The sequence below is a fragment of the Ixodes scapularis genome, unplaced genomic scaffold, assembly GCF_016920785.2.
Source record: "Ixodes scapularis isolate PalLabHiFi unplaced genomic scaffold, ASM1692078v2 PGA_scaffold1__304_contigs__length_218370807, whole genome shotgun sequence".
In the NCBI taxonomy this organism is placed as follows: Eukaryota; Metazoa; Arthropoda; class Arachnida; order Ixodida; family Ixodidae; genus Ixodes; species Ixodes scapularis.
The window spans coordinates 75,518,610-75,533,821 of NW_024609846.1; the positions used below are offsets into that span (position 1 = coordinate 75,518,610).

Sequence of the window (15,212 nt, forward strand, 5' to 3'; positions counted from 1 at the left end):
TCAGTCTGCGAAGTTCAGTAAACGTTGGGTGGCCATGAAAACCAAACAGTGAGTAGTAAACTCGCAAGTTGACCTGTTCTCGCCAATTCAGCACAGTGCGAATCAAGCTGTCGATATGCTTCTTTACAATCACGTGTTAGTCTCTTCATTAGTCTGTTTTTCTGGAAGGTGGTGTCATTGGGTACGGTCGTAAACGATGGTAATCAATCCTGTACATCAAACAGGCGTTTTGCAACCGACCATAATCAGATACATCAACGGAGTTGGTAAAAAAAGCCTGCCATTTAGGCTAAAATACACCTCGTAGTACTCAAAGTGGCTCAATACCATTGTTTCATTGGTTGTCTGCTACAAGAAAAATAATCGTATCACAAAAATTAAGCAAAAGCAACGTAAAACAGCAACATACCGCATTGACGTTAAAACCGAAAGCAACCAAATAGGAGCAAGCTAATGGCACACCGAGTGCGTCAAGCGCCCTCCATCCGCCGCTGAGGCAACTACTAATATGAAAAGGTTTATACGTCCAGAAACCAGACAGAACGTGGATGCAAACAGAGACGATGCGCATAGAAAAGGCTATGTAACCAACCAGGACTATGAAAAATTTAAAATCCAACTGAACTCTTGAACCATGCTCCAATCCTGTCTTGTGAACTTGAATGCACTTGAATGCAAAAATTGAAACACTTGAATGCAAAATAAAAATCTTATGTTGCAACCGATCAACTTATTGTTTATTATACACATACCTCTTCAAATATTGATTTTAAAAAATGCGAATGTCAGGATTTTTTTTTTAAACCGCTTTCTTCCCGATTACAAACTTGGTATAAAGCGCCGATCCCCCCCCCCCCCCTCCGCGCCCCCCGATTTTGTTTTAAATATAAAACGTGAGAACAAAGAACCCTAGATATATAGATATTTACGGTTGCACCTCTTGAAAGCGATATTTATTACACGCATCATTCATGTTGTTTACATTATTTAAACTTATCTCTCGTTTTTCTTTACTGATGTTTGTGGTAACGGCAATTGTATTGTTTTAACGAGCAGTTGGATTAAACGTCTGGACTGCAGGTTGCCGTTTTGGGTGAAATTGGCGCGTTATAATATTGCACGCGAGCTGCCCTTCTAACATGGGCTCTTGAGAATCAACAACCCAAGAAGTCATTTCAGTTTTAATACATCATATAATTAATGCTAGAAAGTATAATTACCTCCGTGGAGTAGATTTATGTTTGTTTTTCTAAATATAACTTAGATGTCACGCCGGTGGGTTAAATTGCTTTGCAATAATGTCTTTTAGGAGGAGCTCTATAATTTGATATGGTTTAAATATGTGTAAGCATATAATATGTGGTATCTATTATAAAGTACATCTATTAACTTTTTTATCAAAAATGCGTTGTCAGTGGTTTTTAGAATAAATATTGGTAGACATCTCTTCAGGCAAATACAAACATGATAAAGCCGGAAATGTGGAAGAAACTAAATCCCGCAAAAAGGTTCGTCCTTGCCAAGGAAAACAACAAGCACTGGAAAGGACAAGCACTATATAAATAAAGGATAAACGCTAGAGATTTTTTTCTAAACCCCAGTTGCGCTGCGACCAGCGTAAAAGGGGTAATGCCACAGAATTGGTTTTCATCATAAAAAGGGCCATCGCGATTTGCCAAAGTCCGTAATCACGCTCCATTTTTGATGTGTTGTTTTCGAAATAACCTTAATTTGCCACATTGGTAACAGGTGATATATACAAGATTCTTCAATAGGGTTATAACTATTATGGCATCTAATCCAGTAGGCATATTAATATCATAAAGTAGGTCCTCGAATACTGTGAACGATTAATTGCCCAAGTTGTCATATACTGTTTTCCAGCATTGATTATACTTCACCAGCGATGGTCACCTATTCTAAGTACGCATGGAGAACATTTGGTCGATAAAATTCAAATATGAATAAACAAGTGTAATACGTCTTAAAAATAGAAAAAAAACAATGTGTTTTAATTTATTCGGACATACTATTTTAATCAAGCTTAAATTACAGCTTATTTTTTATGCCGGCTCAAATTAACGCCATAAACAAATTAATTATATTTTTCAGTGGACATTATCATTGAGAAAGCTGCACAAGAACATCAATTCTATTTAAAATAATTTTTTCCTCCAAAAGCTTAAAACATATTTCAACACTATTAATGGCAAATGATACCCCCCCCCCCCCCAATTTCTTAAGACTAGGGTGGCCATCTTTTAGTACCTAATGTAATATTTATCTTCAAATAGTTGGAACAGGCTTAGCTTGACCGATAACACTCAAGGTTGGAGTCAACTGAGATAGACATTCATTCTGATATTATGCCAGCTATAGTGGGGTCCAAGAAAGGCCAATGCGCGATTCACGTCAGTCGAACCAATATTAACAATATTCATGCAAACGCCGAATGGTAGAAAGCACCGAACTAGTAAAGTAACGATGCCACCAAGAAAGCTGGGCGATGTTTTGAACTTTTTGATGACGTTGGAAATAAGGTTCCAGCGTCACTATCAGCGTCCTTTCGTCAGCTCTTTACCTGTAGTATAAAAGTTATATCTCTCAATGACAGTGAAAGTAACTACAAAAAAGAAACTCAACATGCCGAGTTGTTTTTACCGCGAATTTGGCAGCTTTGTTCTTTTCACACCGACAAAAAACGTTCTCCTCGAATATATTCTTTGGTCAATGTTAAAAACAAGAGCTTTCATTGGAAGTTGTTTATCATGTAGACATCAAGGATTAGTACTGATTATATCCGTTATCGTTATTTTAGTAAGGTCTTATTTAAATTATGCAAGTATTATCCCTGTGATGTAATTTATTGTGATATATTTCACTCTGCACTGCAAAATGTATTGTTTAATCTTAGCTAATATTCACCATGCCGCACTAGTGGCCGCATTTACCGTAACTTCTTCATTGACTTGTTTTCTCAACTGATGTTATGTAAAGGCGAAAGGGATACAGTTTTTTATTAGCCCTTACAGACGACACACACCAAAATTTTGACTGCTTTAAATTTTGCTCTTTCGTAAGTCAGAAATGGACACAAATTGTGGAAGTCGGCACCTTACACCTAATTTCAACCGAGAAAAAAGTATACACAATATTTTCAATATTTCTTCTAGGTATCTACATATGCTATTGCAGCCTTATGTTTTGGAAATATTTTTTGCTTCGGAAATAACCGTGCCCAAGACATAAGTTGCTTCGACAGTAGCCCATTTCAATATTTCCAATACAACAAAAATTTGGGCCAGTCGCTCCATGATCACATAAAAACGCAAAAACACACACAAACAAGGGCAACAGGAGGCCTAATCTAGAGGGCGGACTAACAACTAAGATTTCTTGATAAACAAATCACCAGTCACTTTCCCACCCACAACTTTTGCGGGTGTAACACCCGTTTCAAGAAAGCGTCCTCCTTGGACGATAAGGACGTTCAAATCTCAGTAAGACATTGCCTGCTTTTTTCTTTAACTTGATACGTCTCCCGCATATCTCAAGGTATTATATCGAGATACCTTAAAAGAAACCTTATCGCCGCTTAACGACGGGGCACGTGGGAAACACCTACAATGGTTGGCGAGACGTCTCAACGTGGATTTCTTTGCAGCCCAACGTAAACGTTCGCTATCCTTAAAATCTGCTTATCTGGTCGATGTATTACGCTGCTCGCAAGATCGGTAGTTGCGCATTCTTTGAACTTTCTTTGGTGCACCGTTATGCAGGGATCTGGTGTATCCCGCGAATTGCTTATTCGGTGGCACAAGCCACACCTCAAGGGGCACTCTCTCGTTTATCAACGGTGTCTTTAAAGTTCTTTAGACAGGATTGCCTTCATGAGCATCCAAGCGTCTTTGAAGAAATCGCGCAGGCACAGCGCTCAAAAGAGCTTTCCGAAAGAGGTGGCACAGTCCCAAAAAGCCGGGTACCCTCAGAGCGCTGCAAAGGTAGTGGTGGAGATCGCAGAAAATTGTCAAAGGCACGCAGAAGCAACCATAGACAAAAACATATCGATGCCGTTTATCATACCGTTCATGAGCTTAATAACCCAACATCACAAAAAAGCTGCTGATCGCTATAGTATACATGTGGCTTTCTTCTCCACCCAACAGGTTCTCGAGCTTGTACCGCGTTAAAAGTAATTTCTAAAATACAGCCGATCTCTGCAAAAATACGCACTGCAACATGTTAAAAGAATGAGTCACGTGAGTGCTATATTAAATACCCATTTCATTCCGATCGTGATACATCGACGAGTCATGCGTTTGTTTCACCTAAAGGTCCTAATGAGGGGTTCCAACAAGTAACGGCATTCTTTGAAGCGCCGACTCCGTGTCAGTACAGATTTTAGGAAGGAAATGGCGGCGCACAGAAGAAGACCGACCTGAATGACTCTAATTTTTTCCTATAAAATCTGCTGCGTCATTCGTTTAGCTGCTATTTGTAAAAAAAAAAATTATGGACATAATATTTGTCGATCACGCATGATAACATTCTGCGGCTACCGGGACAACTGCGTTAGGACATTTCTGTACATATTGTAGTCGCTGCCCATGTGCCTAGTCAGTAACAAAATATTTGGAGAGGTTCATGAGGCGTTTAAATTCCAAGCAAAAGGTACGCAATGTATTTGTAACACTTCAAATGTCTTGTCGTCTAAAGGGTACGCTTTCTTGAAATGGGGGTTCACAGACCATAGTGATGACTGTGCCGCTTTGCAAGGTATATGTGATTTTTTAGAGCGCAGCTCTTAGGGGCCCGTTTCCAGCCTGAGCGGCGTCGGCGTCGGCGTCGGCGTCGGCGTCGGCGTAACCACGCCCCTCCCCCTCCTCCTCCCCTCCTCCCCTCATTATCTAGTATGGTCCGAGGGGGTCACGTGACCTTGAGGGGGGTCACATGACCCGCTTCCAGCCTGTGCGGTGTCGGCGTAACCGCGCCCCTCCCCTCCCCCCTTCCTCCTCCTCCCCTCCTCCTCCTCCTCCCCTCTTCCCCTCATTATCTAGTATGGTCCGAGGGGGTCACGTGACCTCGGGGGAGGGGGTCACATGACCCGCTTCCAGCCTGTGCGCCGTCGGCGTAACCGCGCCCCTCCCTCTCCTCCTCTCCCTCCTCGTCCTCTCCCTCTCTCCTCCTCCTCTCCCTCCTTCTCCTCCTCCTCCCCTTATTGTCTAGTATGGTCGGGGGGGGCCACGTGACCTCGGGGGGAGGGGTCACATGACCTTGGGGGCGAGGAGGAGGAGGGGGAGGAGGAGGGGGAGGCGGAGGCGAGGGGAGGAGAGGAGCTTGAAGGACGAGGAGGCGGCGAAGGAGAGGGAGGGGGTGGAGGAGGAGGAGGGGAGGAGGACTAGCAGGCATGATCACGAGGGAGGAGGAGGAATATACCCTCCCCTCAGTACCCTTCCCTCCTCCTCCTCAAGAGCTGCGCTCCAATTCGGCGTTACAGGAAGTTGTAAACGGCTTTCACTTTTTTTTTCAAAAATTTAAGAAACTTAAGTCTGGTTATGCGTATGAATGCGAAATCATTCGTTTAAGCAGCGTTGTTGTGCTTGCGGTCAATGGTAATAATTAATTGCCATTTTGAGTGTGCCCTGAATCGTCCAATTTCCTGCATGCACGCATGTTTTTTTTTCATATTTTTTGCATTTTTATGTAATTGTGTGTACAAAATTATTTATACTCCACGCAGTAGCCAAAACTGTGAGATTAAAAAAAATCGACAACATAACGCTTTGCATAAGTTACGAACGTCACCTGAAAATATAGAAAAAGTTTTATTTTTATAGCGTGTTTGATTTTTCTTCGAACACATCTTTAAAGAAAAGGATGATAGTCACGTGGGCACCGTCTCGAAACTTTTTTTTTATCAGTATTGGCTGAGAAGATATACGAAGTAAGTGTTTAATAATTAGAAAGCTAATTAACAAAGCATTTGTCTTCAAATAATGCCATAATAGGATTTAAAATCGCACCAAGATGCCCGTTTTTTCCATTAAATCACTTTGTTTTAAGACAGCACCATGTATCGGTCCTCACAGAGCTAAATTACGTTTGTATAATTAACATACTAGGCAACTTGATCCATTTCATTTTTATCATGAAACGGAATCCTTTAAAAGTAGCATCTTATATGTATTTGGATGCCATACAGAAATGTGTTTTGTTTATTGAGGACGAACTGTAATCATTACATACGCTGATCATATTTTCATGAAGATATAGCAAGAAGCCAATTTTTAATCAGTCTCATCGCAGACTTGAAATTGCAGCTCAAAGTTGAAGGGTCGGAGCATTTTCCGCAGAGAGCGTTGACGTCCGTTCTGACGGTGAATTTGACATGTTGATGCGTCATCGCGGAAAGGTTGTTTCAGCTGCATGACATGTATATGTCAAACTGCGTATGCTATGAACAAACAAACAGCTACGTAATTCAGCATGAAAAAACTGTGCATTTGGTAGAACAGTTCTAGCTGCAAGTGGAGAAAAGTTAAACATTTAATAAAGTAACTGCCTTTACTTTTGCGACTATATAAGGTCCGACTGTAGTGGCCATAGGCGTTCACGTGCTCGTAGAGAACCAGTAGACCAACTATGGGGTTGACCGGAACCACGCTGGTGTTGGGTGAGGTTCTACATTTTTTTAAAGGATCTGATGACATATTCAATTAAGGGCTATGGTTATGTATATAACACTCAAATTGTTTTATATAAATAATTTGAAGCTGACTGCAATTCAAGTGACACTGTTCAGTGAAGTATATATTTTTACTAATCTTCATACATGAGAACATCACTAATTTCTGTTACGTACATGCCAGGCAAAAGCTTTAGAAAATTGATTTGTCGTAAATGAAAGTACCGAATGCATAATACTCAGCCATCATAATGCCTTTTTCAGACACCGCTTGTTTTTTTTCCCAGTTGTCAGTGTTCTTCAGAAACTATATGTCCCCTGCCATCTTTTGGAGATGAAAAGCTCTGAACAAATATGAGCCCAAAAAATAGCCACCGCGAAAACTATTCCTGTCCTAATTATTTAGGTTATACGTTTGCTAAAAACGAAATACATATTTTTGAATAGGTTGATAGAAATAACTTTCTTTTTTCACACTCATAGACCTGGCTTGCATCAAAGGTTTTCCGGTGAAAGAGACTTCCCTCCGCATTTCACCTCGCATTTCAAAACACTAGTGATGTTATTTCTTGTTTTTTTTTGTTTTTTTTCTCACCCACTCGAAAATATTAATCGCGCAGTAGATTTTGAAAATGCATTTCGCGAAACTCCTTCAACAACAGCAGCCAGCACGTAGGGTTCGCCTTATTAGCTGCGAGATAAGCTTTACATCGATTGCGTGTGATGTTAACTGAACTTGCGAATTGTGCCTTTTCACAGGTGTAGACATTTCCTCGTACAAATCTTTATACCAATAGACACCGAGTTGAGGAATGGGGTTCTTTCCTCAACTTGATCATAATTGAAGGCCTTATCACATATTAAATTTAAACAACCGTATTCTTAATACAAACTATGTTTAAGATGTCATCTTTATAACATGAGACATAGATTTGGTAACTAAGAACATGCAAGAGCTTCGCAATGGCGGTAATCGGTTATCGCGTTTGCCCATCGACCGTATCCCTGCTCCTTAAGATTACACCGTATGCTTCTAACGGATACCTCGGTTAAGAACAAACATCCATATCTTATGAGAATAATACCTAATAGTGCTTCACGTTGCAGTTTCAAATACGATTCAAAAAGGTATCTTTGTCATGTTCAGATTAAAATTGAACGTCAATGAACAGGTCTATTTTAGCTACTGTGTAAAATATGACGTGTAATTTTCATCCTTGTGGAGGTGATGGTACCAATAATATTTCACTGCTGTTTCTTGCCGATGTTTTGTTTTTGCCGATGATTTGTTCTTTTTTCCCATTGACTGCTGATGCAGTCTACTGAGGGGACTGGGCCTCGTCCGGAAGAGCTTATCTGCATTTTGTCCTTTCTCCTTGTGACTCTGTGTCCGAAATAAAAGAAGAAAAAAAACGCTTCCATATACTGTGTGGGTTTCCCGATGCAAAAAATAAGCGAATATTTCGTCAATTTCTTTTGTTTATTTATTATTACGTTAATATAAAGCTTACGTTCGTTGAGCCCAAATACAAGTTAAAACAAACTACTAACGGTGACTTTACATGAATTGATTTTTATGAGCTTTATTTCCTGCAGTGTCTCTTGCGCTCTTCTAAAGCGCTGGTGCACACAATCTATTTTTTTTTTCAAGGTCAAAATATATTTTCCTAAGGATAGACCTGGCGTACATAAAATGTTTTCCGAGAAAGAGGTTTCCCTCCACATTTCAAGTAGCCTTAAAAAACGACAGCGATCTTTTTTTTTTTTTTCTACTCGTTCCCACTCGAGAAAATGAATCGCACAGTAGATTTTGCATAAACATTTTGTGAAACTGGTTCGAAGACACCAGGCAGCACCTAGGGTCCTCTTTTGTCCCTTCGAGATCGGTTTAACATCGGTTAAGTGTGCTGGGTTAAACAGACGTGTGTAAAACTTTCCGGATTAAATTCCAAATTGTAGTTTTTTTCAAGTGCAGACATTTTCTCCCGCATATCGTCATGTCAATAAATACCGAGTTGAGGAAAGATGTTCTTGCCACCACTTGATCATAATTTAATTTATTGCGCCAGATTAAAGTTATACACTTTATAACAGCCGTGGATGCAGGAACTAAGACCATGCAACAGTTTCGCAGTGGCGGAAATCGGTTAATGCGCTTGCCCAATGCCCGAAGTACTGCCCCTCGATATTGAGCTGTAAGGTTATTTCTAAAGAAACGTTTACAATAATAGGCACAAAACATACGTGAAAGCAAATAGGGTTAAATAAAACTTTTAAGCGTGGCTTCAGTTGAATTGGTGTTTGTGTGCTTCATTGCCTGCAGTGTCTCTGGCCTTCTTCGGGAGCACTGCAGCCCACAATTGCCAGAACGGAACGAGACCCGCATCGGTAAAATTTCTTTAATTACACGTTTGGAAACTTTTCGAGGTTTGATTTATAAAGGAAAGCAACGATTATGTGCAGTTCACTTTTTTTGTATATCTTTTCTCACGCATTAAAATGAACGTCACTTCGTGCACGAAATAATACCTATTTTTAGAAATTACTAGCACGCGATTCACATTGCGTAAACAAGTTCTTGCGAATATTAGTTTCAATTTTGTTCATGCTGTTTATACTTCCTACAGGAGCAAAATAGAGAAGGCTGCGACTTTTACTGCTGGAATACTGGCACCAATTCATGGGACAAATTTTTCTTTGGGAACGGAGAAAAATGCTTTGTGAGTAGCAAGCCTAATCTAGTTAACACACGTACGGGCTCCCGCGCCCTGCGTGTTATCAGCTTTTGTTATGTAGGTCTTTGAAGTAAATAGTATAATTCCTTTAAATTTTTAAACAATTTTACTAAAGCGGTTTTAGAATATTGCACATCAGGAGAAGCGTACCTCTCTTTCTTTAGGTCATTCACTGCCATATTTAGTCCGACATTTCAAATTTTTTTATCCTTTCCCCACCATAAGAAACCTTAATATGATATGGCGGTATTATATTTATATGGGTTTAGCTCTTAATATGGAGGCGATGATTTTTCAATAAGAAGAGACGCAAAGAAGGTACACAAGTCGAAAGCCTTGCCTTCATCCACTAAGCCGAAGCAAATTTATGGTGACTAGTCGTGTCCTAGAAATTAATTGAGAAGACAGGCGAGGCGCTGCACGCCCCGCTGTGGAGGGTCGGTGCACACTCACTATGCACTAAAACTAATAAATTCGGAAAGGTTTAGAAATTACGTGGCAAAGTAATACTGCGAAGAAACGTGGAACTATGACATCCCATGTCTGATCTCACATAATCAAGTGACGCCATCAGGCGTCGTAGTGTTAGTGTCGTCACGCGATCTCGGAGTATCCCGCTCTATGTAGCGGGTAAAGCTTCCCTCCAAAATTTAGCAGGGAACCGTTTCACGTGACGCCGAAGCATAAGGTGAGGTTAGTTTCTCCGCTATATATAACAGCAAGCATTCTGAGATAAACAAAGCAGGAAAACGCTTTACACGACTTCACGTGTCCTGACGTCATATGACGATGCAAGTTCTCGTCGCTTAATTTAGCTGCCTCAGCGGGATGACATCAAAGTGTCCCGTGACGTCACAGTGTCATATGATAGCGTCATTTTCGGTTAAATCTCGCCAAAATCGCTAGCCGCTCTAATTTACCGGGTCACGCCTCTCCACAAGATTCTGCACACAAAAAAAAAAGAAAAAAAAAACAAACACGAGAGGGATCCGCTGCGAAACTTCGCGAATTACGAATGTAGCCGTAGAAAGACTAGTTTCGAAATGAGACGGACTTGGTTTTCGAAGATTTTCGAGGTTACTAAATTCCCGCAATATAAACCGCCGGAATATTGGTTGACTGCTTTGTATGAGTGCTCTGCATCTGTCTCACAACAGTATTTTTTAAATGAATTTGAGCACAAGTAGTTGGAACTTAAACCTTTTATAATGAGGCAACATTCTCGTTTATCTTTTTGGAAATATATTTTTTCTAATCGACACAGCATAATAACTTTCAGCTACGCTTATATTGCATTTTAATTATTATTATGAATGACGTGTCACCTAAATGATTTTGATAAAATTAGCAAGGAAAATCGAACACCATATGACGTCGCGCAAAATCATGTCTCGTGGAGAGTTTTCACTACTAACTCTAGTGCGTGATTTGTACCGTACGTTAAGCGTAGCGGGTGCATTTTACGGTACATTAAATGGAAAGGTTTTAAAATATTGGGATCTCATACCTTGAATTGTTCCGTTACAGAAAATTACTTATCAGGCATATCTGAAATTTGTATGAATTTTTTTACTTTCTTATTTCCAGTACAACAGTGGTGATCGGGGAACATGTCAAAACGGAGAATGTCATTTGACAACTAGTTCAGGTGGGCCCACCGACACTGATGACAATACTCCTGCGCCCACTGAAAAGCCCAAGCAAAAAAAGAAGAAACCTAAGAAGACTAAGAAACCTAAGCGCAAGTCAAAGAAAGATCAGTAGGAGAACTTCTCACTAGAAGAAATAAACCTAAACCAGGCTAAATAAAGTTGAGCACACTGACTCTTCGTACTGTGCACACTAGTGGTGCAAATTCATTGGTAGTCCTATCAATGATATCGATAGTTGAAGCCGGACTAACTATCGATAGTGAGAAATCTACCGACAGAGATATCGATATATTTCACTATAGTAAATTTATTGATATATACTACCGATTGTATTCTTTCGACAGTCACCTATCGTGAAACTATCGACTTTACATTACCGATGGACAATAGCAATGCGATCCATAGTATTTCATTATGTGGAGAAGAACCTAAAAACGTACATTCAGGGAATGTTCTCAAACTCGGAGAAAAACGCGACAGCAATTTGGTACTTCGGCATAATTATCGAGGAACAAATTATAACCGACAGTAGACTGGTAGAAATTCTCCTTGGAAACAGTTGACAATAAAATGTTGCAAACCTGCCAAATAGAGAAACGGTAGGAAAACTGCTGTTGAAAAACTACGAATAAAAAGTATTGATAGGGAAATGTCGTTACTTTTCTTGATATGTCGTTGAAGCTTTTTTGTTTTTCTTAGATTGTCTTTTGTGAGTTTCGTTTTTGCATATTTATAGCCAGAGTTCCATTAGGAAATTGAAAATATTTTGTCGACTTTGGTAAGTAAACTACGTGTCGCAGAAATCCAAAACTCTATTTGAATATGTTGCTATGCAGGGTGCTAAAATGCGAACTTATGGAGAGATGGCATTACTTGGACAAAAATATAAAAGTAGCGTTTCTCTCGTCCGAACAGATAGCGAGAAAGTTCACAATGTTGCCTTTAAGATTCACAGCCCTTTTTCACTAATATAATTTCTCATTGCCAATATACCGCGGGGTGGGAGTGGGAGGATGCCCTTCTCCCCTCCCCCCCCCCCCAAACCAAAGAACAAAAAAAAATAAATATATACAGTGTTTCTTTAATGACAAAATAAACTACGCTTTGCTGTCCGAACCAGATACCGAAGTTTCGGAACTAACCGTTATCTTTTCATACAAAATAAGTGATCTTTTTTTTTTTAATTTTCAATAGCAAAATATCGGCCGACGAACCTTTCAAGTTCAGGGAGCTGAATGGCGTCTGTTCACGGACACAAAAAATGCGGGTCCCACTTTCCCAATGAAATTTTCAGAAAATAACTTTTAGGCAGGCCATATGTACTTTCCGTTTTTAATAAAAAAAAAACACCGATAAACATCGGCCTCTTGGGAAAATAAAAAAAAAATCTGTTTTAAATGAAATATACCTGTTCCTGGAAATTTTCGTAAAAGCGGCAGTTCTTTTCACCAAAAAAAATTCAATGTAGAGGTTAGTAAGACTCGTTCTTTCATTTATTTTTTTATGTTCGTGGCTTTACACGTACCCAAGTCTTTTAGTAATCAAGATCTGTTTTTACAGCGAAGCTGTATACCTCTGCAAGCCAAAGAAATTTTCGTGTCGTTCGCATTGGAAGCGAAAAACTCCCGGCGAACAATTGAAGGCACAACAGCATATCTCCTTTGAAATCAGGCATACAGCATGCAGCTCAGTATCTGTTCCAATAAAGAAACCACAAAAAAAGCATCAAAACCACATGAGGAATGATAAGAAGCGTGTGAACAATAGGAATACTCTCCTACGCGTTCCGTTAAAGATTAGGATTGCAGTTGCTTCGAAAAGGGTTGACGTCATTCGAAGCCCTCGTGTGAAGTGCAAACCGCATAATGGATGAAAACGGCGCCTGCGAACAACGCGAAGCGCGTTCCTTCTCCCAGCGTGTGTTTTCGTGCCGTGGTTCTCGCGGTAAAAAAAATACTTCAGAAGGTTGAAGCGAAAAGTAGAAACAACACGCTAGGCACGTAGCCAGGATTTTGTTTCGGGAGAAGGGGGGGGGGGGGGAGGGGGCGCCCATAACAAAATGCTGTATGAGGGGGAGGGGGGAGAGGAGGTCCCAGCAAATTGGAAGATTTCGGGGGAGGTCCGGGCCCCATGGGCCTCCCCCCTGGCTACGTGTCTGCACCACGCGTACAACATACAGCACAGCTTTCGTTTCAATAAAGAATAAGCAAATAACGAGCATTTTAACCATATTGTGATTGATAAGGAGCTCCTCAAAACAATGCGAAGCACTTATTGCTCACCGCATATGTTCCCGGTAGAGACTACTGTTGCCCAAGCTGCCGTAGTGGCGGCAGCTTGCGACGTGGGGAGTAACGTCACTTTCCGCCTACACCCCGTTTCACCTGACGTCCGGACGCAGCGGATGCTACGAGCTACCTTAGCCGATCCCGTTCTGTGGACGTTGCTCGTGATACGCTTTCCGCGCGCCGCTGTGCCCCCTCTCTTAAGGTCACGTGACGCTCAAATGGTTTCCGATTGGCTCCGATGGCTCGTAACATCCGTTGCGCTTAAACGTAAGATGAAACGGGGTATAGCAACTGATTTCATTGTTGCTGCACCAACGCGACGAATAGGCCACGCTTAGTTAAGACTCCTTAAGAGCAGCGTGAATACTAGGAGAAGGCAAAGGGAAAAGAAACGGCAATAGGAGCAGCGGCGGCGTGATGCGACCCGTGGCGTCATTTCGTATAGTGCAGTAGGAAATCATTGCAGGTGATACCAATAATTCGCTGACCAACCACCTTCACAGCATGAATTGGAGCCCCAACTTTTTTTTTCTTCTGTTACTGCTGGTTACTCTGTCCTTCACTTTATGTCCTCAAATATTTGTCCTGATTGTGCTCTTTTCTAGATTGCCTCATTGAAGGTTGCCCTCCTTTTTTGTGAACCCTAGTTGAGTGGTTTGAAGTGTGTTTCATAGTATTTCGGTGGAAGCTTGTCCGAAATTTGCATTCACCAGACTGGCCAGTATTCTCCAAAGCGTATTTGAACACTTGAGACTTCCCCATCCTAACGCAAATGTAGAGCGGGCGTTCTCGAAACTTCGCGTCGTCAACAGGAAGGAGCTGGCGGGTATGACATATGCGAGCCTTGGAATGCATTCATGTATATATTACAATTATGACGTGTGTATATCACTGTGTATCAATGTAAATAAAAGTTGAACCATTTCCCGTCTTGATTTCTTCGTTTCTATTTCCAACTTTTTTTTCTTTTTTTTTTTTTTTCACGTCGATAAAAGCCGTTTTAAGCATTTGGACGAGAAAATTCACCGCAGTGCGCAGGTACATTGGAAATTATTAAGAAATACAGCCGCCTTTTTTTTTAAAATAAATAAACACCGGAAAGTATACGGTCTACCTATAGTTCTTGGTTAGGTCAAATTTTAGTTCTAAAACTTCGGCATCTGGATCGGACCTTTAGCTCTCCATTTGGGCGGAGAAATATTACTTTCGTTTCTCGGGAACCCTACAAAATGACAAAGGGAGGATTAAGAGGCAGTGGCTTTTCTTGTATTCCTTTCCCCGAGAACACTCAAAAATCCCACGAAGGGTGCCTTTTCTCTCTCTGCCGCCTGTGGAGACTAATGTGCGTTTTTTTCTTTTTCCGCTCACCTTCTCGTCTCCGGCGCGCTGGCTGTACCTCTACCTACTCCACACGATTCCGAACACATTCCCCCAAATCCGGCCTGAGGAAGTTATATATATATATATAAAAAACAAAAAAAAAAACAAGTTACGTTCTGGATTTTTCCGGGCGACGTTTCGCGGGCTGGTTTGGACCGCCTGCAATACTCCATAGTTTTGTGAAAGTTGCCTTTTGAGAGTATCAATAGTCAGGCTAGTGCGCTATCGATGGCATGGTGGTGCTGTATACTCTAGGAAGTCATATATTCATTCTTTTTTTGTGTGTGTATATCCTCCAAACTAGGGGGAAGAGAGGCAGAGAAAAAAAAAGTTCCCATTCCAGCGTGACGAGGTTTTGCACAAGAGGAGGAGGGGGCGGGGGGGGGGGGGGGGGTCGGGAGAGGGGCCTATCCTACCCCCCGTGCCCTCCGCACCTTCTCCTCGAGAGCTGCGCTCTAATTCGGCATTACAG

General features: G+C 41.1%; 1 protein-coding gene across 1 annotated transcript; it reads left to right on the plus strand.

The window, feature by feature from the left end:
* Window positions 1-6,642: 6,642 nt before the first annotated feature.
* LOC120840184 lies at window positions 6,643-11,230 on the plus strand. Its single transcript, XM_042290787.1, has 4 exons — window positions 6,643-6,673; window positions 8,964-9,073; window positions 9,313-9,405; window positions 11,008-11,230. The coding sequence occupies exons 1-4, from the start codon at window positions 6,643-6,645 to the stop codon at window positions 11,182-11,184; spliced, it is 411 nt and encodes a 136-aa protein (XP_042146721.1). The 3' UTR covers window positions 11,185-11,230.
* The last annotated feature ends 3,982 nt before the right edge of the window (window positions 11,231-15,212 follow it).

Bases quoted from the DNA above. Each gene is read 5' to 3' on its own strand.
- LOC120840184 (XM_042290787.1), top strand. From the start codon at position 6,643: ATGGGGTTGACCGGAACCACGCTGGTGTTGG. The intron at 9,074-9,312 runs GTAAAATTTCTT...TACTTCCTACAG, and splicing joins ACGGAACGAGACCCGCATCG to GAGCAAAATAGAGAAGGCTG. The intron at 9,406-11,007 runs GTGAGTAGCAAG...TCTTATTTCCAG, and splicing joins GGAACGGAGAAAAATGCTTT to TACAACAGTGGTGATCGGGG.